We start from the raw sequence: 15,394 nt of genomic DNA, 5'->3' as shown, positions 1-15,394 counted from the left end.
CAGGAGTTGGCTGAATTGCTTAAAAGATTCAAGAGCTGGGATGAATTGTACACAACTTTTATTTAATTTATTTATTTTTCATTTTTTTGAGATAAGACAAAAACAATGAGAATCCTTTATTAACTGTGTGTGACAAAGAAACCAGTCGAAAAGACACAAGACACATCATGTGACAGTTTGTGTAGGATCCTTTGAGCCTTTATCTGCATGTTTCTTTGGTTTCTTTTTCTTCAATTTCTTGCTTTTGACTTTACCCTCTGGCTGCTTGGCATTAAGCGCAGGCCTGGACCTGGTCAGGCTGCTAGCACTCGGGCTCAGCTTGCTGTGGCCCATCTCCGGATCAGAGCGAATGCCCTGAGCAGAGATGGACTTGCCTGGAGCTGAGCGAGGGGAGTCAGCCAGCAGGTTGGGTTGGGAGTAGGAGCGCATTGCTGGGGAACTGGTGGGACGGTAAGGTGTGGTGCCCCCTAACATGGGCAGGTGGACACTGCTCAGATTAGTGACAGAGTAGCGGCTGCTGTTGGACATGACAATGTGGTGCCAGGAGCTGAGAGGGGTGGCAGAAAAGTGCTGGGGGCCACTTGAGTCCTCTTTGGTGGCTCCTGGAGATATGACCATGGAGCTGTGAGGTGTAACTGCCTCCACAGCATTCTGGAAGGTTTTAAGGATGCGGTCACTTTTCTGCTTCTCTTTTTTCTGACGGGATTCAAACTTCTTCAGCTGGCGGCGGTGATCTCTCATCATTTGTTTTCTTGTATCCGCCAGTCCCCTGCACAGAAGCATCAGATAAGCCTAATAAACTGCTTTAGTGAACACTTTTGCCGTTTTGAGGGCATAATTTAGGGTAAAGATCTGAACAAATTGCCAGTGTTATGCTAGTTTTTAGATAAGCCCAGGGATTGTAAAAACACAAGGCAACATGTTCCAGAGATAAAGACATCATAACTCTGCTCTCTAAAGCAATTTAGATAATCAGTCTGTGCGTATTATCAGACAGTACAGGGAAAATGCTCACCTGTAGTCCACCATTCCTGTCCTGTCACGATCAAGCCTCTGAATCAGCTCCTCAATCTGGTATCGATCCAACGGAATGCTAGATTGCTAACATAGTTTCACACAAAAAGAAGAAAAAGAATCAGTTCATTGTCCCTTTTATATTTTTCATGAGTGGTTGCAGGGGAAGTGACATTCAGTTGTGGTGTACTTCCTGCAAAGTTTGTGCTGTTCTATATATCAATATGACAGGAAACCTGAACAGCTCTTCTGAAGTCAGCAACAGGGACTCGCATGGTGCCGTCTTTGTCTATGTTCCGAAAGAAGTCCCACAGGCGCAGCTTGCGGTGATCAAGATAATCCTAAAGAAACGTTGGTAGAAAACGTTTAGACAATTTATTCAGAAAAGGAATTGTGAATATATGTCATTTTTAATAAATTAATATGTAAACATTTGGATGCAACTGGTCATCTTTTTGGTCAACCTGGATGACTTTCATTGGATCAATGCGTTTCGGTGGCTTCTTAGCAATAAAGCCTCCTACTCCTCCATATTGTACATCCAGACCAGGATGCTCCTGACATGTGACCTCCAAGAGATGCACAAAGTTCTCATTTACAAGCACATTCTGTTAAGAAGAAAGACAACATACATATTACAGATGATGCATTCTACTTCAAACAGAAACCATGGAGTGTTTAGCTCGTAATATTGTTTTTTAGCAAATAACAGGTCATGGTACAATCACTCACACATATGTTGATCTCCTCTAAGGCAGTTTTGGGTGTGTTCTTCACCACATTGACTAGAGCAAGAGCTCCCTCTACTGTTAAAGAGTTGTAAGCCAGCTTCAAGGGTAAAGCAGTAAAACATCATTTCAAAAACCTCTCAGGCCATACTGGTGATTTATGTTACAGTAATACAAACGTATCCACCCACCAGCAGGACTCTGAGCGTGTCATTGAACTCAAGACCCCTGCACAGCATGCTGACGCCCTCATTGGTTAGGCGGTTGTTGTTGAGGTTGAGGTACACCAGAGTGTTGTTGAATTTAAGGGCCTCTCCCATGGCCAGGGCTCCTTCATTCCCAAAACCGTTCCAAGACAAGTCGAGATGTTTTAACATCATATTCACCTAAGCGTGGAGATAGTGATGGGGTGCTGTGTACAACATCTGTGATCGAATTACATTAATTTAACAGCCAAACCTTCAGTCCAGCAGAAAAAGCCACAGCTCCTTTCATTCTGAGATGATTCCAGCTGAGGTCCAGCGCCTCAAGACCTTCATTGTTTGCTGTAACAAAAAAAGACAAGGCCCTTGTGTCCACATAATATATATATGACATAACATTCACAATTAAAAACACTGAAACACAGTGATATTAAAAACTAGTAAATTAACCCAGCAGCTGTCCCAGATGCTCCCCTCCTCTTCCACAAAACTCATTATGACTCAGGTCCAGTTCCTTTATCCTGGAGTTGGTCTGAATGTGAAAATAATGATGCCATTACAAAATGACAAAGCATAACCAAGATGTAATTTGCCAAACATCAGGGGTTAGCTCATTAGTAACTTACCGACAAGGCATCCGCAAAATATTTAGCATCATCATCAGTGAATCTATTTCCTGCAGGGAAAGCATATTTCTTGATTAATTATGCAAAGTAGGCATTATTAGAATTGATAAATCTGTAAATGTTAAAGTAAAAATACTGAGCTTTTCCCTATGTCACTCACAGCACCACCACCACTACAAGCTGTCTGAGAATCCAACAAAAAATGAATGTCGCAATCCATACGCTGTCAATGAACACATTACCTGAAAGCTTCAAAGATTTTAAGGAAATATTGTCCAACAACATTTTGGCCACATACTCCGCTCCGGCAGATTTGAGATAGTTGTTTGATAAATCCTAAAAGCAAAAAGCAGAAGGCCGCTGTGAAGTTCTCAAGTTTGAATTAGGACCTGAAAGACACTTGTGCCCTCTAGTGCTCAGTTTGCAGTCCTACATACTAGGCGCTGGATGGTGAAGTTAGCCCTCAACATCTCCACAAGGTATTTGGCCCCCTCAGCTTGAATGTGATTGTCCGCCAGTTCCAGGGTGTTTATGTGCATGTCAGTCTTAATACAGAAAAAAAGTAACCAGAAATGCTCAGAAATCTCAGAAGAGTTTTGCTCTTGAAATTTAAACTTACCACTAAGGCAATGGAAAGTGCCTTGCACCCCAGAGGTCCTAGCCCATGGTGACTGAGTGTCATGGTTGGAAAGTCAAGGCTTTGAATAAAATAAGAGACTGGCACCACACCCACCAACTTACAGGCCTCCATATACACTTCAGCTATGGACATGTCCTTGTTATTCTTCTCATTTTCTGAAAACAAGTAAAACCATATAATTACCGCTGTAAGGGCCTATAAATAGACAACTCTATGTCAAGACATACCATTCGGCTGCAGAATGTTTTACACTGTATAACTGCTAGAATTAATCCAAGAATTGATCTAACATACTGTACTCACCGTCTGATTCTAGGTCTCGGTCAGATTCATCTTCCAAGTCTCCAGGCTCATTTGGGGATAGGGAGTCTTCATCTTTTAAGCAGAGGGACTCAAAGGACAGTATGGACATAGCACTCTGATGTCAAGCCTTACGCCCTCTTTGAAACCATTCCCGAGACAAAAAGGGGAATGCACGATATTTGAGATTCTGTTTAAGGCAGCCTGTAAGAGCTGTGAAATGGTACAGAGCTGTGCCTTGCACCCGGTAACTGTAACCCTCAGGTAATGTGTCATGTATCGTGGCATTAACAATTTATGCCTGTGTTACTGTGTTTTTAGCAACCCCACACACAACCAGAACGTCAGTCCAAGAAGGAATATGTGAAATGACAGACCTTATGTTAGAAATGAAAATAAAATGTTATATTTATCACTGTATTTTCTGTTAATTTTGTACTGGTTTATAGCTTTGTGAGGGTCCTATGGAAAATTCTGTTTAGCGGCCCCTAGTTTGCAGAGCTGCAATGGAGAGATTCCTTATACCCTTCAGACAATCTACAAATATGCCACAGTCTATTACACTTCACAGGCAAAACACAGCCATGGTAACCTCTCCTATTAAAATGAAACGTTTGAAGTTGAGCCGTTCAGTTAAACTTAAAAAAAAAACACGACAATACAAGGAAAATAACATTCTTCTATGCATCAATAAAATAAAGCAAATATTGAGTGTGTGTGCGTGTGTTTTTTTTTTTTTTTTTTTTAAAGTTTTTTAAAAAATTTTAAAGTTAACTTTAAAGTCTGGAATAAAAACACAATAAGCCAGCGTCCATTTCACAGCGCAACAATAAAAATAGCAAAACTAAAAATAATACTTATATTATCGTCATGCTCATTTATTCATTTTGAAGTAGATTTATAGATATATATAAAAAATGTTCTCGGCTCCTCCCACCACCCTGCGTCACCAAGTGCGAAAACGCGCATGCGTTGATCGCAGCGGAGAAGCATGATTGGCATCCTGTTGTGTTATGTTCTCTACCCTTTCTCACGGTACCTGAGCCGCAGCCGAGCTTCAGGTAAATCTCCCAGCGCATGTTTCAGATCACACTGAAGTTAATGAGTTGGCCCAGCATCTTGTTAAGTCAACGTCATGTGTGCGTTTTCACAGCTGACGGGAGCTAAACGTGGCTAATGTTAAATTTAGTTTGCTGCCAACTAAGCAGTTTTGATATTTGTTGTCCCAAAACACTTTTATCCCCGTTACAGGCTCAGTGCGGCAGTCGTGACTTCTCTTTTTGGGTTAATACCCGTAGTTTATTTAAATAAGAGCCTATTATGTTGTTGTAATTTAGCTTGATAACTTTGTGTGTTAGCTTGCAGCTGTTTGTGAGTTTCGGACCTTGGACGCCCCGTCTTAAGAGCGTGTGCGATACCGCGAGATTTGGTACCTACCCGATTCCAAGTAAATACAGAAACTGAAACTGAAGAACAGACACCAACGTGGTAGCGAATATTTCTACATATAATATTTTGTTGGTCCACCTTTAGCTTTGATTTCAGCAGCATTCACTGTGGCATTGTTTCAATATGCTCCTGCAAAGTCAGAAGATTTATTTCCATCCAGTGTTGCATTAATTTTTCACCAAGATCTTGTATTGATGATGGGAGAGTCTGGCCACTGCTCAAAGCCTGGTCCATGTCTGAAAATGATGTCTCATGCTCCTTGAACCACTCCTACACAACTCGCGCCCATTGAATCCTGGCATTGTCACATTATCATATGCCCATACGATCAAGGTAGAAAAAATACATGGATGGAATAACCTGGTCATTCAGTATATTCATGTGGTCAGCTGACCTGCAGTACTTGCAGCAGTTATCCAATAGGAGGCTCCTACCTCTTTGCTTAGTTAAATCCAGGTGGCAGCTTTTTTTGGCCAGGCAGTGTATGTCACACTTTTGGCGAAGTCAGTCTCCCAGTCTAAAGAGCGCAGCGAGTTTTAGCAAAGCAAGGATCCATCACTGTTTCCCTGTGCTTCTCTTGTCTTACAGAGGCCTCAAAAAAGGGTCTCCCTCCTGCAATAGTTAATGGCACAGCAGTGCGGGATGGTGTTGGTGCTCCAGCCAGTAGGTTCACCCATTTCCAGTCAGCCTTGGTGGACCAGTTTGTCAGCTCAGCCAGCGGATCGAAAGGAGAAACGAAAGAAAGGGTAAAAGAACTGAGCCGGGATAAGCAAGACCAAAATATAAGGCCTGACATGGACAGAGATCTGCCGATGGGTGTCTTTCGTGAAGGCGCCAAGATTGATGCGACTTCGGATATGGGTGAGGTGCGATCTGCGGGGAAGGAGGAAGAGGAAGGAGCAGAAAAGAGAGATGGGCCACGGCAGGAGAAGGTGGAAGGTCCCGATAAGGAGGATGAGGAAATAACTATGCTCTTTAAGGTGATGCAAAGAAAGGAAGTCGCAGAGAATAAACATGTTTGTCGTACTGATGTGATGTGATTTGTCGCAAGCGCAGATGAAGACGTTGCAAACAGAGGGTCGCCAAGAAAGCACCTGTCCAGTACAGGAGCCGATGCCAACCTTGGAGGAGTCGCTGTCAACTGAGGACAAAATACAAGAAATCGCCTGTGCAGTAGAGAAACAAATCCAAATACCAAACATGGAGATGTCACCCACTACACCTGAAGTAACTGAGTGCTGGGATGAATATCCAATAGCCACTGCAGATGAAACTCCTGATGGAGCAAGCACATGTAAGCTGGTATCTTCTTCCCTTCTTTCAAACGCTCAGACCGACATTAGCAGCGAACATGATTCTCAAACTGGCTGGCACTTTCCTACAGGGCCTGGTCTGGCTCAAGAGGTGCACTGTCCTCCATGTAACTTTCCTTTCATGAGCTATTATCCTCCAGTGGAGCCCACAGTTCCCTTTGAAGGTGAGAATAAGAATGTTTTTTTCATTGCGGTGATACTCGCCTATGTTCACACGGAGTTTACTGTCCTGCACTGTGTATGCTTTTGTTTTCCCACCCAGTGGTATGGAGAGCATGGGATGAGTTGGATGACGGGGATGATGCGACACAGCCAGCCCCGATACCTCCCCCGATACCTAGCCCACATAAAAAGGTCTCAGTGGATTTCACTGTCATGTCCTACAACATTCTTGCTCAGGACCTGCTGGAGGCCCACCAGGAACTGTACGCACACTGCCCCCTGGAGGTGCTGGACTGGAGCTACCGCCTCAACCTTCTTCTATGCGAAATACAAACATGGTCACCACACGTGAGTCAGAAGCACCTTTTTGTCAGAACTTTAAGCTAGAAACATTTTGCATGCAATCTTCATTACATGTAAGGATTTGTGTTTCGTCTTCGTTTCTAGATTCTGTGTCTCCAAGAGGTTCAGGAGAACCACTACCACGAACAACTGCATCCTGTCTTGTCTCAGATGGGTAGGTCACCTGAAACAAAACGGTCACGTTGGGCGATGTTGTGACAAAAGACTTAACTCACATTCTGTACATGTTGTTGGCCCAGGCTACAACTGTGTGTACAAGCGGCGTACGGGGACCAAGGCAGATGGCTGTGCGACTTGCTATCGTAGCAGCTGCTTCACTGAACTGGCTGTGACCGAGGTGGAGTTCTTCAGGCCCGAGACGGAGCTTTTAAACCGGCACAACGTAGGCATCGTTGTGTTGCTGAGGCCAGTGGTTACCCAGGGGTCTGAGGTCAAGGAGAAGGCCCCGCCCCTCTGTTTGGCCAACACCCACCTGCTCTTCAACCCCAAGAGGGGTGACGTGAAGCTGGCTCAGTTGGCAATAATGCTGGCAGAAATTGACCGCGCTGTCAAGTCCTGTAGGGCCAAAGGTGAACACTGTAATGTTATCCTGTGCGGAGATTTTAACTCTGTCCCAGGTATGCCTCTGTACCAGCTCATCACCACCGGCAAGCTTACCTACGAGGGTCTCCCAGCATGGATGGTGAGAGGTGACACTACAATCCTAGAAAATATCAAGCTGCTCCCACATTACTCACTGCAAACTAGGTGGGGTTTTCATCCAGAACGGTTGCTACAGTTACCTCTCCAACCTTTTATGTCCAACAGATATCAGGTCAAGAGGACCTGTCCTACAAGCCCCACTATCACACGCTGTCTCAGCCCCTATGGCCGAGCTCTGTGGGAATCACTGCCAACTGCCAGTACACCAATGCCAATGAGGTGTTTGAGAGCCTGAATCAGAAGTCAGGTCGGTGACGCACATTTGTTGTGACTGTTAATGTTTTTAAGTGGCGCATTTCGTCCCTCGCTTCATGTATTTGTTCATCTTTTGCAGCGAAGTATCGGTACAGACATGACTTCATGCTCCAGCTGCGCTATTGTCCGGCTTCATGTGTCCGTCCTGACCTGCCGCTGATTCCAGGCGCGACTGACAAGAAACCAGGTGAAACACGGCACAGAAACTGTAACAGCAGTCATTTAACCATTCACAACACCTGATGAATTTACCGTGCTTTTCTTTCTTTTTTTGTGCACAGTTCCTTTAAAAAACAATCTGTCTTATGAGAAAAGGTCAGTTCACCTGCATGTCTTTGTCTTGTAACTTTGTAACTTAGTTTACACCAGTAAAGAGACACTAAACAAGGCGTCTTTATTGATCTCAGTTTAATCATTTTGCCACTTGTCATTGTGCAGGTCATGGATGATGTACAAAAAAAGAAAACAGAAAAATAATTACAGTCCCCATGAAGCCAAATTTAATGTTTAAGTGTTTTTAAATATGTCTGGCACTATGTACTAAGTTGGCAACTTGAGGAACTTTAGTTTCTGGTGCTTTTTGTTGGCTTCATTGTTTTGCACTAGAGGATGTTGCTAAGTTAACATTTAAAATTTACAGAAAGAAAAATAACAATCTGGAAACCATTTCACAGGGACTTTAGCTGGTAATGAGACATTGTCCTTTAATCTTATGGTTCTACAGTTTCACAAAAACTATCAGTCACCGGTTACACCTGGAGTCGGTCTATAAGCACATTCTCCCAGGCTCTGGCAGCCCAGAAGTCACCACCCTGCACTCTGAAGTGGGCCATACAGTTGACTACATCTTCTACTCCCCAAAACGCAACGCTGGTCCCAAAGGTATGAACTTGTAGCAGCTCATTTTTTTTTTTTTTGTTTTTCCCAAAATACATGACTTATGTTGCGTGTTTCTCTTTTCTCTAGCTGTTGGTGAGCCTGCGAGTCGAGGCCTGAATCTGATTGGTTCCCTTTCTCTCCTGTCTGAGGATGTCTTGTGGTCAATGAAAGGCCTTCCCAACCACCTGTTCCCCTCTGACCATCTCAGCCTGTTGGCCAAATTCCGGCTGGACTTGGACACTGCTTGATAAGGAAGACTGTGGTTGAACTCAAGTGACACGGACGTCGGAGTTTACGTACATTTCAGTTAGGATCATTCAGATCACGACGCTCTGCACATGATTTTTGTTATTATGAATATCCTTACTTGCAGTTCACTCCTTTGTAATGGTTTATAGTTTCATAAGTAAATTGAAGTCAATGTTTTTGTTCAAAAAGCAAGGGAAATGATGGATGCCAATATTCAGTCGTCTTCCACATGGTTTTCGTCAGATCAGTGACTCTGACTGTTCTTGTTTAAGGATACTGTAATCATACACTTAAAAAATGAAGGAAGACACTGCTTTAAATCCTGTTGTTGCGGTAACACACCGATATGTTTCTTTTTCTGACGCCAAACGCTTTGTTACGCTATATTTTAATTTTGAAATGAGACGTATTTTTTCAGATGGTGAAAATATTAAATATTTTCCATTCATGTCTGACTCCTTTGTGCTATTCAGCCCAATACAGAACACGTACAGTACATGGACCTATATGTTTAAGAATTAAATTTACTCTTCCTGGCTTTTTAAGGTATCACTGCTAAATGCATCCCATGGCATTTAATCACCCAGCATCTGAGACTGTCGCCTTAATGTTCCATCCTACTGCACTGACTGAGGCGCTCCATCAGCCCCTGTTCATGTGTGTCTGCTTGACGCATCAATGAATAATTCATGTGTGTGGTTGACGGTGCTCGGTGAGGAAGTCTTGTGCAAGTGTTAGCGGTGGAATGTCTTCGAAGGTGTTATTCAACCGCAATATTTCATTTAATTTGTGTCACTAAGTTGATTCATCGCATAAATATATTTGCCATGTAATACATTCATTAGAAAATGAGATGTAGAGCAGACTGTGTCTTAGTTATCCCTGCAGCATCGAATGAATTAGGTCAGTAGGTTTTTAAGCAAATAGGGCATCATGCCGTCTGTCTCTACATCTCACAAACACTATCGCAAAAGATACTGGATGCTTGGTATTTATGGGAAGGGTCAGTGTGGATTTATATGCTCCTAATTTAAAGGCAAGAATATTAAACTTATTGTAAGGAGGTGTCTCATTTTAACTTGCATGTAGTCAGATTAGAGGTACATAATCCGTCTGTTTCCTTTGTATAGATCTCTGGCCGCTCCCGTCATGGTTTGCCTTGTTGCTAAACGCTGCCCTTCAGCTGAGGACACCCTGTGCTCAATGTGAAGTATTGGTCGACAGAAAACTGGCGCCATTCCCTGCCTGACGCCCACACAACTAATTACAGTGTACCTACGTGTTAAACACTTTTGTACATGCTCAAAGTATTTTAATAAACCACACACTTTTCTAAAAATCCCTAAAGGCATAAACCTAAATAATAAAAAAGAAGAAGAAAAAAAAATCAGAAACTGCGTAGCCACAATCATGGTGCCCCTTTATTTTGATCCTGTAAATCAACTTTTCCTACAAAACAAGTGCGTTACAGAACACCAAAATTAAAACGGACAATACTGACTGTACAGATAAAAATGTCCACCGTGGCACTGTTCAAAACACTGTGTGGTAAAGTGTTTACTGGCGACCGCCTGCACCGAAAGAAGTATAAAATGACCGAATTTCCCATTAAAAAAAATACAAAATGCAGGTAAAAGTGCTGTAAACGAACTGCTTAGCCTTTAAATGGAAGTCAGGTGCTTGGATAAGGCAAGTGAAATACTGGATACATTTGCTACAAATAAAAATTGAAAACCAATATATAAAGCAGTTGTACAATACATACTTACATACAAATTCCTGTTGCGTTACATCTGCGTCAGATGCAGACTAGATCAGCCAGCAGCTTTGCTATTAGTCACCTTGATAATTGTGTTGGTTCATGTGAAAGGTTTAATATCCTGCAGCCAGAATAACTCTGGCTCCTTACACTTTTATATGCATGTAAGTATGTATATTGTGTATTCAATCCAGTGTTAACGAAGTATTTTTCTTCTCATTGAATTTTTATACAAGGCACAAGGGTAGTGGTTTGCAAACTAGTCCCTACACAAGAAATGGGTGCCCAGCGGCGTCTAAGTGGATTTACATTACATGACACGTATTTGCACACATACAGTACGACGATACGGATTGCAGACGGGCCTTAAGAGCTTTTTGCTGAACATAATGACAGCGCGGAGATCCATGATATGTCCGGGAGCACATTTACACCGAGCGGCACTTCCGCCCAGCTTCAGGCGAGGGCCGCGTTTTACGTGAAGGTAGCAAAACTCTGCAGCTGTTTAAAAAATGTTTACATTTTACTCTCTGTTTTTAGAAGTCGGGAGCACTGCCAGCACCAATTACTATGCACAGTAGCCGCTACAGAAAAAAAGCCTGTAGTAACATAGAAAAGCTGAATGAGGCATTTGTTTTGGGAAGAAAAGTTGCTGGTGACCTATTCACTGTGGAATCCTCTGAATAGGCCAATGTGTACCAAAAAAAATGAAGTCTTAAGAGTTAATCACTGGCCTGGTGCCTTGTAGTCCAAACTACAACGATTCTTCTTTAGACACGAATCTGGTATCCGCTCATGTCTGTTGATGATTTTTGTTCCAAGACCTTCTTGTCTCCGGAGGGGCTGCAATTAAAACATTAGGAAAGACAATGAGGTTCATTCATATAGTGAGGAAACTGTAACCAGTTCTTCCACTATTTATTTTGCCTCATGAGACCTCTGCAGTCTAAATATTTTCCTGTGACTACACAACTAAATAACGCAGAACATGTGGTTAATCATACCGTCTCTCAACACGGCTGATCCTCCGTATGGGGCTGCTCGGCCCTCTGAGTGGTGAACCCATGCTGTTTCTCCTGTCTTTGGTGGGAGATGGAGGTGCCGGCTTTCCAATCTGCAATAAAAAAAAAAAAAAAAGTTTTTAGAAGAACTCACACACACACACACAAAAAAAACCCATCTTAATCAGAACTACTTTAAAACATTGCAGGGTCGGCGTAACGACATCCTCCCGAGTGCCAGTGGCTGAAATATGCTCATGCCTTTAATGTGATTGTGCAGAGCACTCAGTGGTAAAAGATCAGCTATTGACGGACGGAGCCAGCCACGCATGAAGCGCACTAGACCGGAGTCAAGTCATCGCATTAGTTTTATTACGCGCAGCGCTCAGCATCAAGGCTCCCTTCATTATCTCAGCATGAGAGGTGATGAGGGAGCGCCGTTTGAGAGACATCGCTCGTCAAACGGTAGACCCGCTCGGTGTCGCTGTGCATGAAGAGGAAGCACGTCAGAGGACATCTAATCGGGTTAAGAAGGGCAGTCCATCTGCTGAGGATGTCTCTCATTACCAGCTTTGGCCCTGCAAGAGCTCCAGCAGCTTCTCTCAGCGTCAGCTGCCAAATAATGTGTCAAAAATACACATTTTCTACATAAAAAAATGTTCTTGTGTTCTTACGTAGTCGTGTCGTTTGCAGGCTTTATGCAAACCAAAGGACAAAGACTTCACTTTCTAAATGCTGTTGCTTCCACCGTACTGTACCTTCAGTCTCATGTCCCGGGTGTGTCTCTCCAGCTCCTTCCGAAGCTCCTCCTTGCTCAGCCTGTCCACGTCCAGAATCGAGTGTTTCCACTCTATCTGCTCCACGCTGTGTGGGTCGTGGGACACGTACTGGCCGATCTTGACCTTGCGCAGGGTGTGCCAGTAGCCCCTGTAGGCCCCTTCGTATTCCTGAACCAGCTCCATCAGGGTTCGGAACTCCAGGGGCTTGAACATGAGGTCCTCCCTGCGACTCGTGCCCAGCGCGCCAAAGCGTCCCCCGCTGTGAACTCCCAGCACAATGTGGTAGAAGTAGTTCCCTGAGAACTGAGACTTAAAGCTGAGGGGGAAGCGCTCCACACCGGGCATGTTGTTGGTGAGGTAACTGTAGCCAGCTGGGTCAGGGAAGTATCGATGTCATGCCATGGCAAAAAACAAACAAACAAACTTGTCAAATCAATGTGGATTTAGTTTATCTAGCTTAGCTTACCGCTTCCTTATTATGAACAGATTTTTTTCTGCTTTATCCTGCTAAATTAGACAATATTATGAGCCAAATGTGGAGTCTGCCCAAAAAAAATAAACAAAACAAAAAAAAAACAACAACACATTTTCCACTCCATTGAGCAACTACATCTATTGAGCATACAGAAACACAATCGGAACACAAATCACTGCAGTAAGGATACATCCCCAGGATCACGGCCTCCAAACACTTGATTGGCAGAGCTTCCCGTGTCATTTCTTTAGCGATGTCCATTAACCTGTGCAAAAGAGTTGGAGAAGAAACTTGTTAGACACAAGTACTCAAAAGAACTAATCACATCAACACGCAGTTATTGATTTCATGCAGACAAACAAACAAGCAAAACATTTTCCGTGACCCGGGGGAAATAAAATCTGTGCTGCTAAATCTAATAAAGTAAGGCGAGGGAAAGTGTGTTCCAGGCCTCTGCTGGTTGACATTAGCTCCTACTCACAAAGCCCTGGGGTAAACCAGTGAGTACGGCTGAAACATAAGAAATCAACCTCACAAACAACCTCCATGTCATCCCGTGACTGGTGCCGGAAGCCTCTAAGAGTCTAACACTGCGGACGAGTCTTTGATTCAAAGGGAGGTTTGCTTACGCAGTAAGAGGACGGCTTTTCTTTATCTCGAAGAACTGTGTTCCTGTGTGATTGTATCTGTGAAACAAGGTTAAGGTCGTACAGCAGAACGGAGCCCTTTGCTCCACACAATGAAAAGAAGAGACCGATCCTCTTAGCGCTGTGTGATGTTCATAGCTTGCTGCTTAATTATGGATGATCCTCCTGACTGGAAATCAAGCTTAATATAAAATACAGTAGCTACAGTGACCTACATTGGGCCGGCGGCTACTCCCATTCTCTCATTTTCATCTGCCTAAGATCAGCGTGTGAAACTTGTCTTTCCAACTAAATAGAATCCTGTTCAAACATTTTTTTTGTTTCGGTTCCAACCAGCTGGTTGTACCATCTGGTCAAAGGATACTGCAATTCCCTGATGTACTTCTGTATGGCTTCCAGGCGCTGTGGGATAGGGGTGGTAGGCTGGTATGTAGGCACGCTCGGTACTGGAATCTGTGGGACAGAGCATCCAAACAACAGCTTTACACAATCCCAATGTTCACAGCAGCTGGAGTCTTGTCTGACCTCTCTGTTTGGAAACTGTCAAAGGTATCTTGAGTGCAGAAAATGCAAATGCAGCGATCACAGTCCAAACTAGACAATGGGTGATGTAAGTGCGGGTTGTGGAGTGTTGTTGATGCATTGTATGACCGTATTAGATTTAAGGGGGTTTGTATTTGGCATTGTAAAATAAGAGTGTAAAAAAAAAAACCTAACAGCTGCTTGGTTTGCATCAGGTTTCCATGTTCTGATGGTGCGCACCTGGGTGTAAATGGTCTCCAATGTGTGTAACTTTCAGATGGATGGCGTGAAAAGCAGCTGTATAAATGCACTGTGTGTTGGTGTTGTAGTCAACCTTTACCTTGGGCAGGTCTGTGGCTCCCCTTATCTCCTTCCCCAGCGCTTCGCCGCCGGGGTGGATCCGAGCCACATGGCGCCACATCCTCTCCCAAGTCTCCTCATCCACCGGGAGGCCCCCCCTGTTCACGTAGAAAGGCACCCCTCCGTCCCTCAGCTCTTCTTCGCCTTCATCCTCCTCATCCCTCTCCTCCGCCGAGCCCGCCGTGGCCCTCAGCATCCCTCCACCGCCAATTAGGACTTTCCAGGCGTCCCCGGCAAGGAAATGTCCTGACTGATGCCTTGGATCCCTTTATTTGTTAATCTGCTCGCAGGTTTAAGTGGATTTCCACAACAGATGGCCAACTCATGACATCCAGCAGATTTGGAGGCTCACCAAGAGTTCTATAGTGACAAGAATCTGCTGTAGGTAAATCTCACAGAAGCAGGTGGGTAAGAAGCAGTGGTTAACAATAGTAAAAAGTATATCTTGAACAAAGGATGACTTAGTGTTCAGCACGCGGAAAAATGATCTAACTGTTTATAGGTCAGCCATCCAGTAATCAGCCATTGATTAATTGATTAAGAGCCAGTGGTGACCTGGTGGATCATATTATGGCGATGCTAAACGTCCATCAGCAAGCTATCACAGGTCTGCCAGTGTCACTCTGCTGGAGGACCGACTCTACAGGCAACAAAGTATTAAAAATGCCTAATTCCCTGCACCGTTAGAGGTCATTCACGGCACAGATAGCCAGCAAATCCCTGCTCTTGTACCGTCTCATGTCCCCGACTCTCCCGTCTCACGTCCAGCTCACGTCCGCTTCACCAAATGATTTCCTCCCCAAGTCCGCCGGTTCATTGTTCATGCAGATGTTCGCCTTGGCCTCAGTGTCTGCGGGCTACAGTCCATCCAACGAGCCGCTCAGACACTCCCCGACCTCCGTCTACTACTGCGCATGCTCCCTACTAAGCGGATGATCTCAGCAGTGACAAATGCTGCATTCAGGTGC

At 44.0% G+C, this 15,394-nt stretch overlaps 3 protein-coding genes across 4 annotated transcripts; 1 reads left to right on the top strand and 2 right to left on the bottom strand.

Annotated features, from left to right (window-relative positions):
• Positions 1-134: 134 nt before the first annotated feature.
• LOC125023913 (leucine-rich repeat-containing protein 74A-like) lies at positions 135-4,122 on the bottom strand. Its single transcript, XM_047611482.1, has 13 exons — positions 3,515-4,122; positions 3,191-3,366; positions 3,009-3,116; positions 2,814-2,907; positions 2,572-2,621; positions 2,396-2,477; positions 2,202-2,287; positions 1,934-2,128; positions 1,747-1,842; positions 1,479-1,622; positions 1,251-1,355; positions 1,016-1,101; positions 135-769 (listed from the first exon to the last, which is right to left on the bottom strand). Exons 1-13 carry the CDS (start codon positions 3,621-3,623, stop codon positions 166-168), a joined length of 1,935 nt encoding a protein of 644 aa, XP_047467438.1. The 5' UTR covers positions 3,624-4,122; the 3' UTR covers positions 135-165.
• Positions 4,123-4,460: 338 nt separating this feature from the next.
• On the top strand, positions 4,461-9,331 carry angel1 (angel homolog 1 (Drosophila)). Of its 2 annotated transcripts, XM_047611533.1 has the most exons (12): positions 4,461-4,572; positions 5,549-5,940; positions 6,017-6,254; positions 6,345-6,437; positions 6,536-6,783; positions 6,883-6,952; positions 7,038-7,480; positions 7,606-7,747; positions 7,835-7,942; positions 8,037-8,070; positions 8,480-8,637; positions 8,722-9,331. In XM_047611533.1, the coding sequence occupies exons 1-12, from the start codon at positions 4,503-4,505 to the stop codon at positions 8,880-8,882; spliced, it is 2,157 nt and encodes a 718-aa protein (XP_047467489.1). In that variant the 5' UTR covers positions 4,461-4,502; the 3' UTR covers positions 8,883-9,331. The 2 variants fall into 2 exon arrangements, with proteins under 2 accessions (XP_047467489.1, XP_047467490.1); XM_047611534.1 differs by lacking the exon at positions 8,037-8,070.
• A 955-nt stretch (positions 9,332-10,286) lies between these two features.
• On the bottom strand, positions 10,287-15,344 carry vash1 (vasohibin 1). Its single transcript, XM_047611535.1, has 8 exons — positions 15,159-15,344; positions 14,407-14,786; positions 13,909-13,997; positions 13,527-13,583; positions 13,088-13,162; positions 12,402-12,783; positions 11,647-11,756; positions 10,287-11,485 (listed from the first exon to the last, which is right to left on the bottom strand). The coding sequence occupies exons 2-8, from the start codon at positions 14,620-14,622 to the stop codon at positions 11,413-11,415; spliced, it is 1,002 nt and encodes a 333-aa protein (XP_047467491.1). The 5' UTR covers positions 14,623-14,786; positions 15,159-15,344; the 3' UTR covers positions 10,287-11,412.
• Between the last annotated feature and the right edge of the window lie 50 nt (positions 15,345-15,394).

The sequence above is a fragment of the Mugil cephalus genome, chromosome 17, assembly GCF_022458985.1.
Source record: "Mugil cephalus isolate CIBA_MC_2020 chromosome 17, CIBA_Mcephalus_1.1, whole genome shotgun sequence".
NCBI classification, from domain to species: Eukaryota; Metazoa; Chordata; class Actinopteri; order Mugiliformes; family Mugilidae; genus Mugil; species Mugil cephalus.
This window is presented reverse-complemented; position numbering and strand designations above follow the sequence as displayed.

Coding starts and splice junctions, on each gene's coding strand:
- vash1 (XM_047611535.1), bottom strand. CDS start 14,622: ATGCTGAGGGCCACGGCGGGCTCGGCGGAGGAGAGGGATGAGGAGGAT. Junction 11,757..12,401: donor CCCGGGACATGAGACTGAAG/GTACAGTACGGT, acceptor TTTTTATTGCAG/ATTGGAAAGCCGGCACCTCC. Junction 11,486..11,646: donor ATCAGCCGTGTTGAGAGACG/GTATGATTAACC, acceptor TTTTAATTGCAG/CCCCTCCGGAGACAAGAAGG.
- angel1 (XM_047611533.1), top strand. CDS start 4,503: ATGATTGGCATCCTGTTGTGTTATGTTCTCTACCCTTTCTCACGGTAC. Junction 6,784..6,882: donor TACAAACATGGTCACCACAC/GTGAGTCAGAAG, acceptor CTTCGTTTCTAG/ATTCTGTGTCTCCAAGAGGT. Junction 7,481..7,605: donor AGGGTCTCCCAGCATGGATG/GTGAGAGGTGAC, acceptor TATGTCCAACAG/ATATCAGGTCAAGAGGACCT.
- LOC125023913 (XM_047611482.1), bottom strand. CDS start 3,623: ATGTCCATACTGTCCTTTGAGTCCCTCTGCTTAAAAGATGAAGACTCC. Junction 3,367..3,514: donor CCGAGACCTAGAATCAGACG/GTGAGTACAGTA, acceptor ACTTGTTTTCAG/AAAATGAGAAGAATAACAAG. Junction 1,102..1,250: donor ACTTCAGAAGAGCTGTTCAG/GTTTCCTGTCAT, acceptor AAACTATGTTAG/CAATCTAGCATTCCGTTGGA.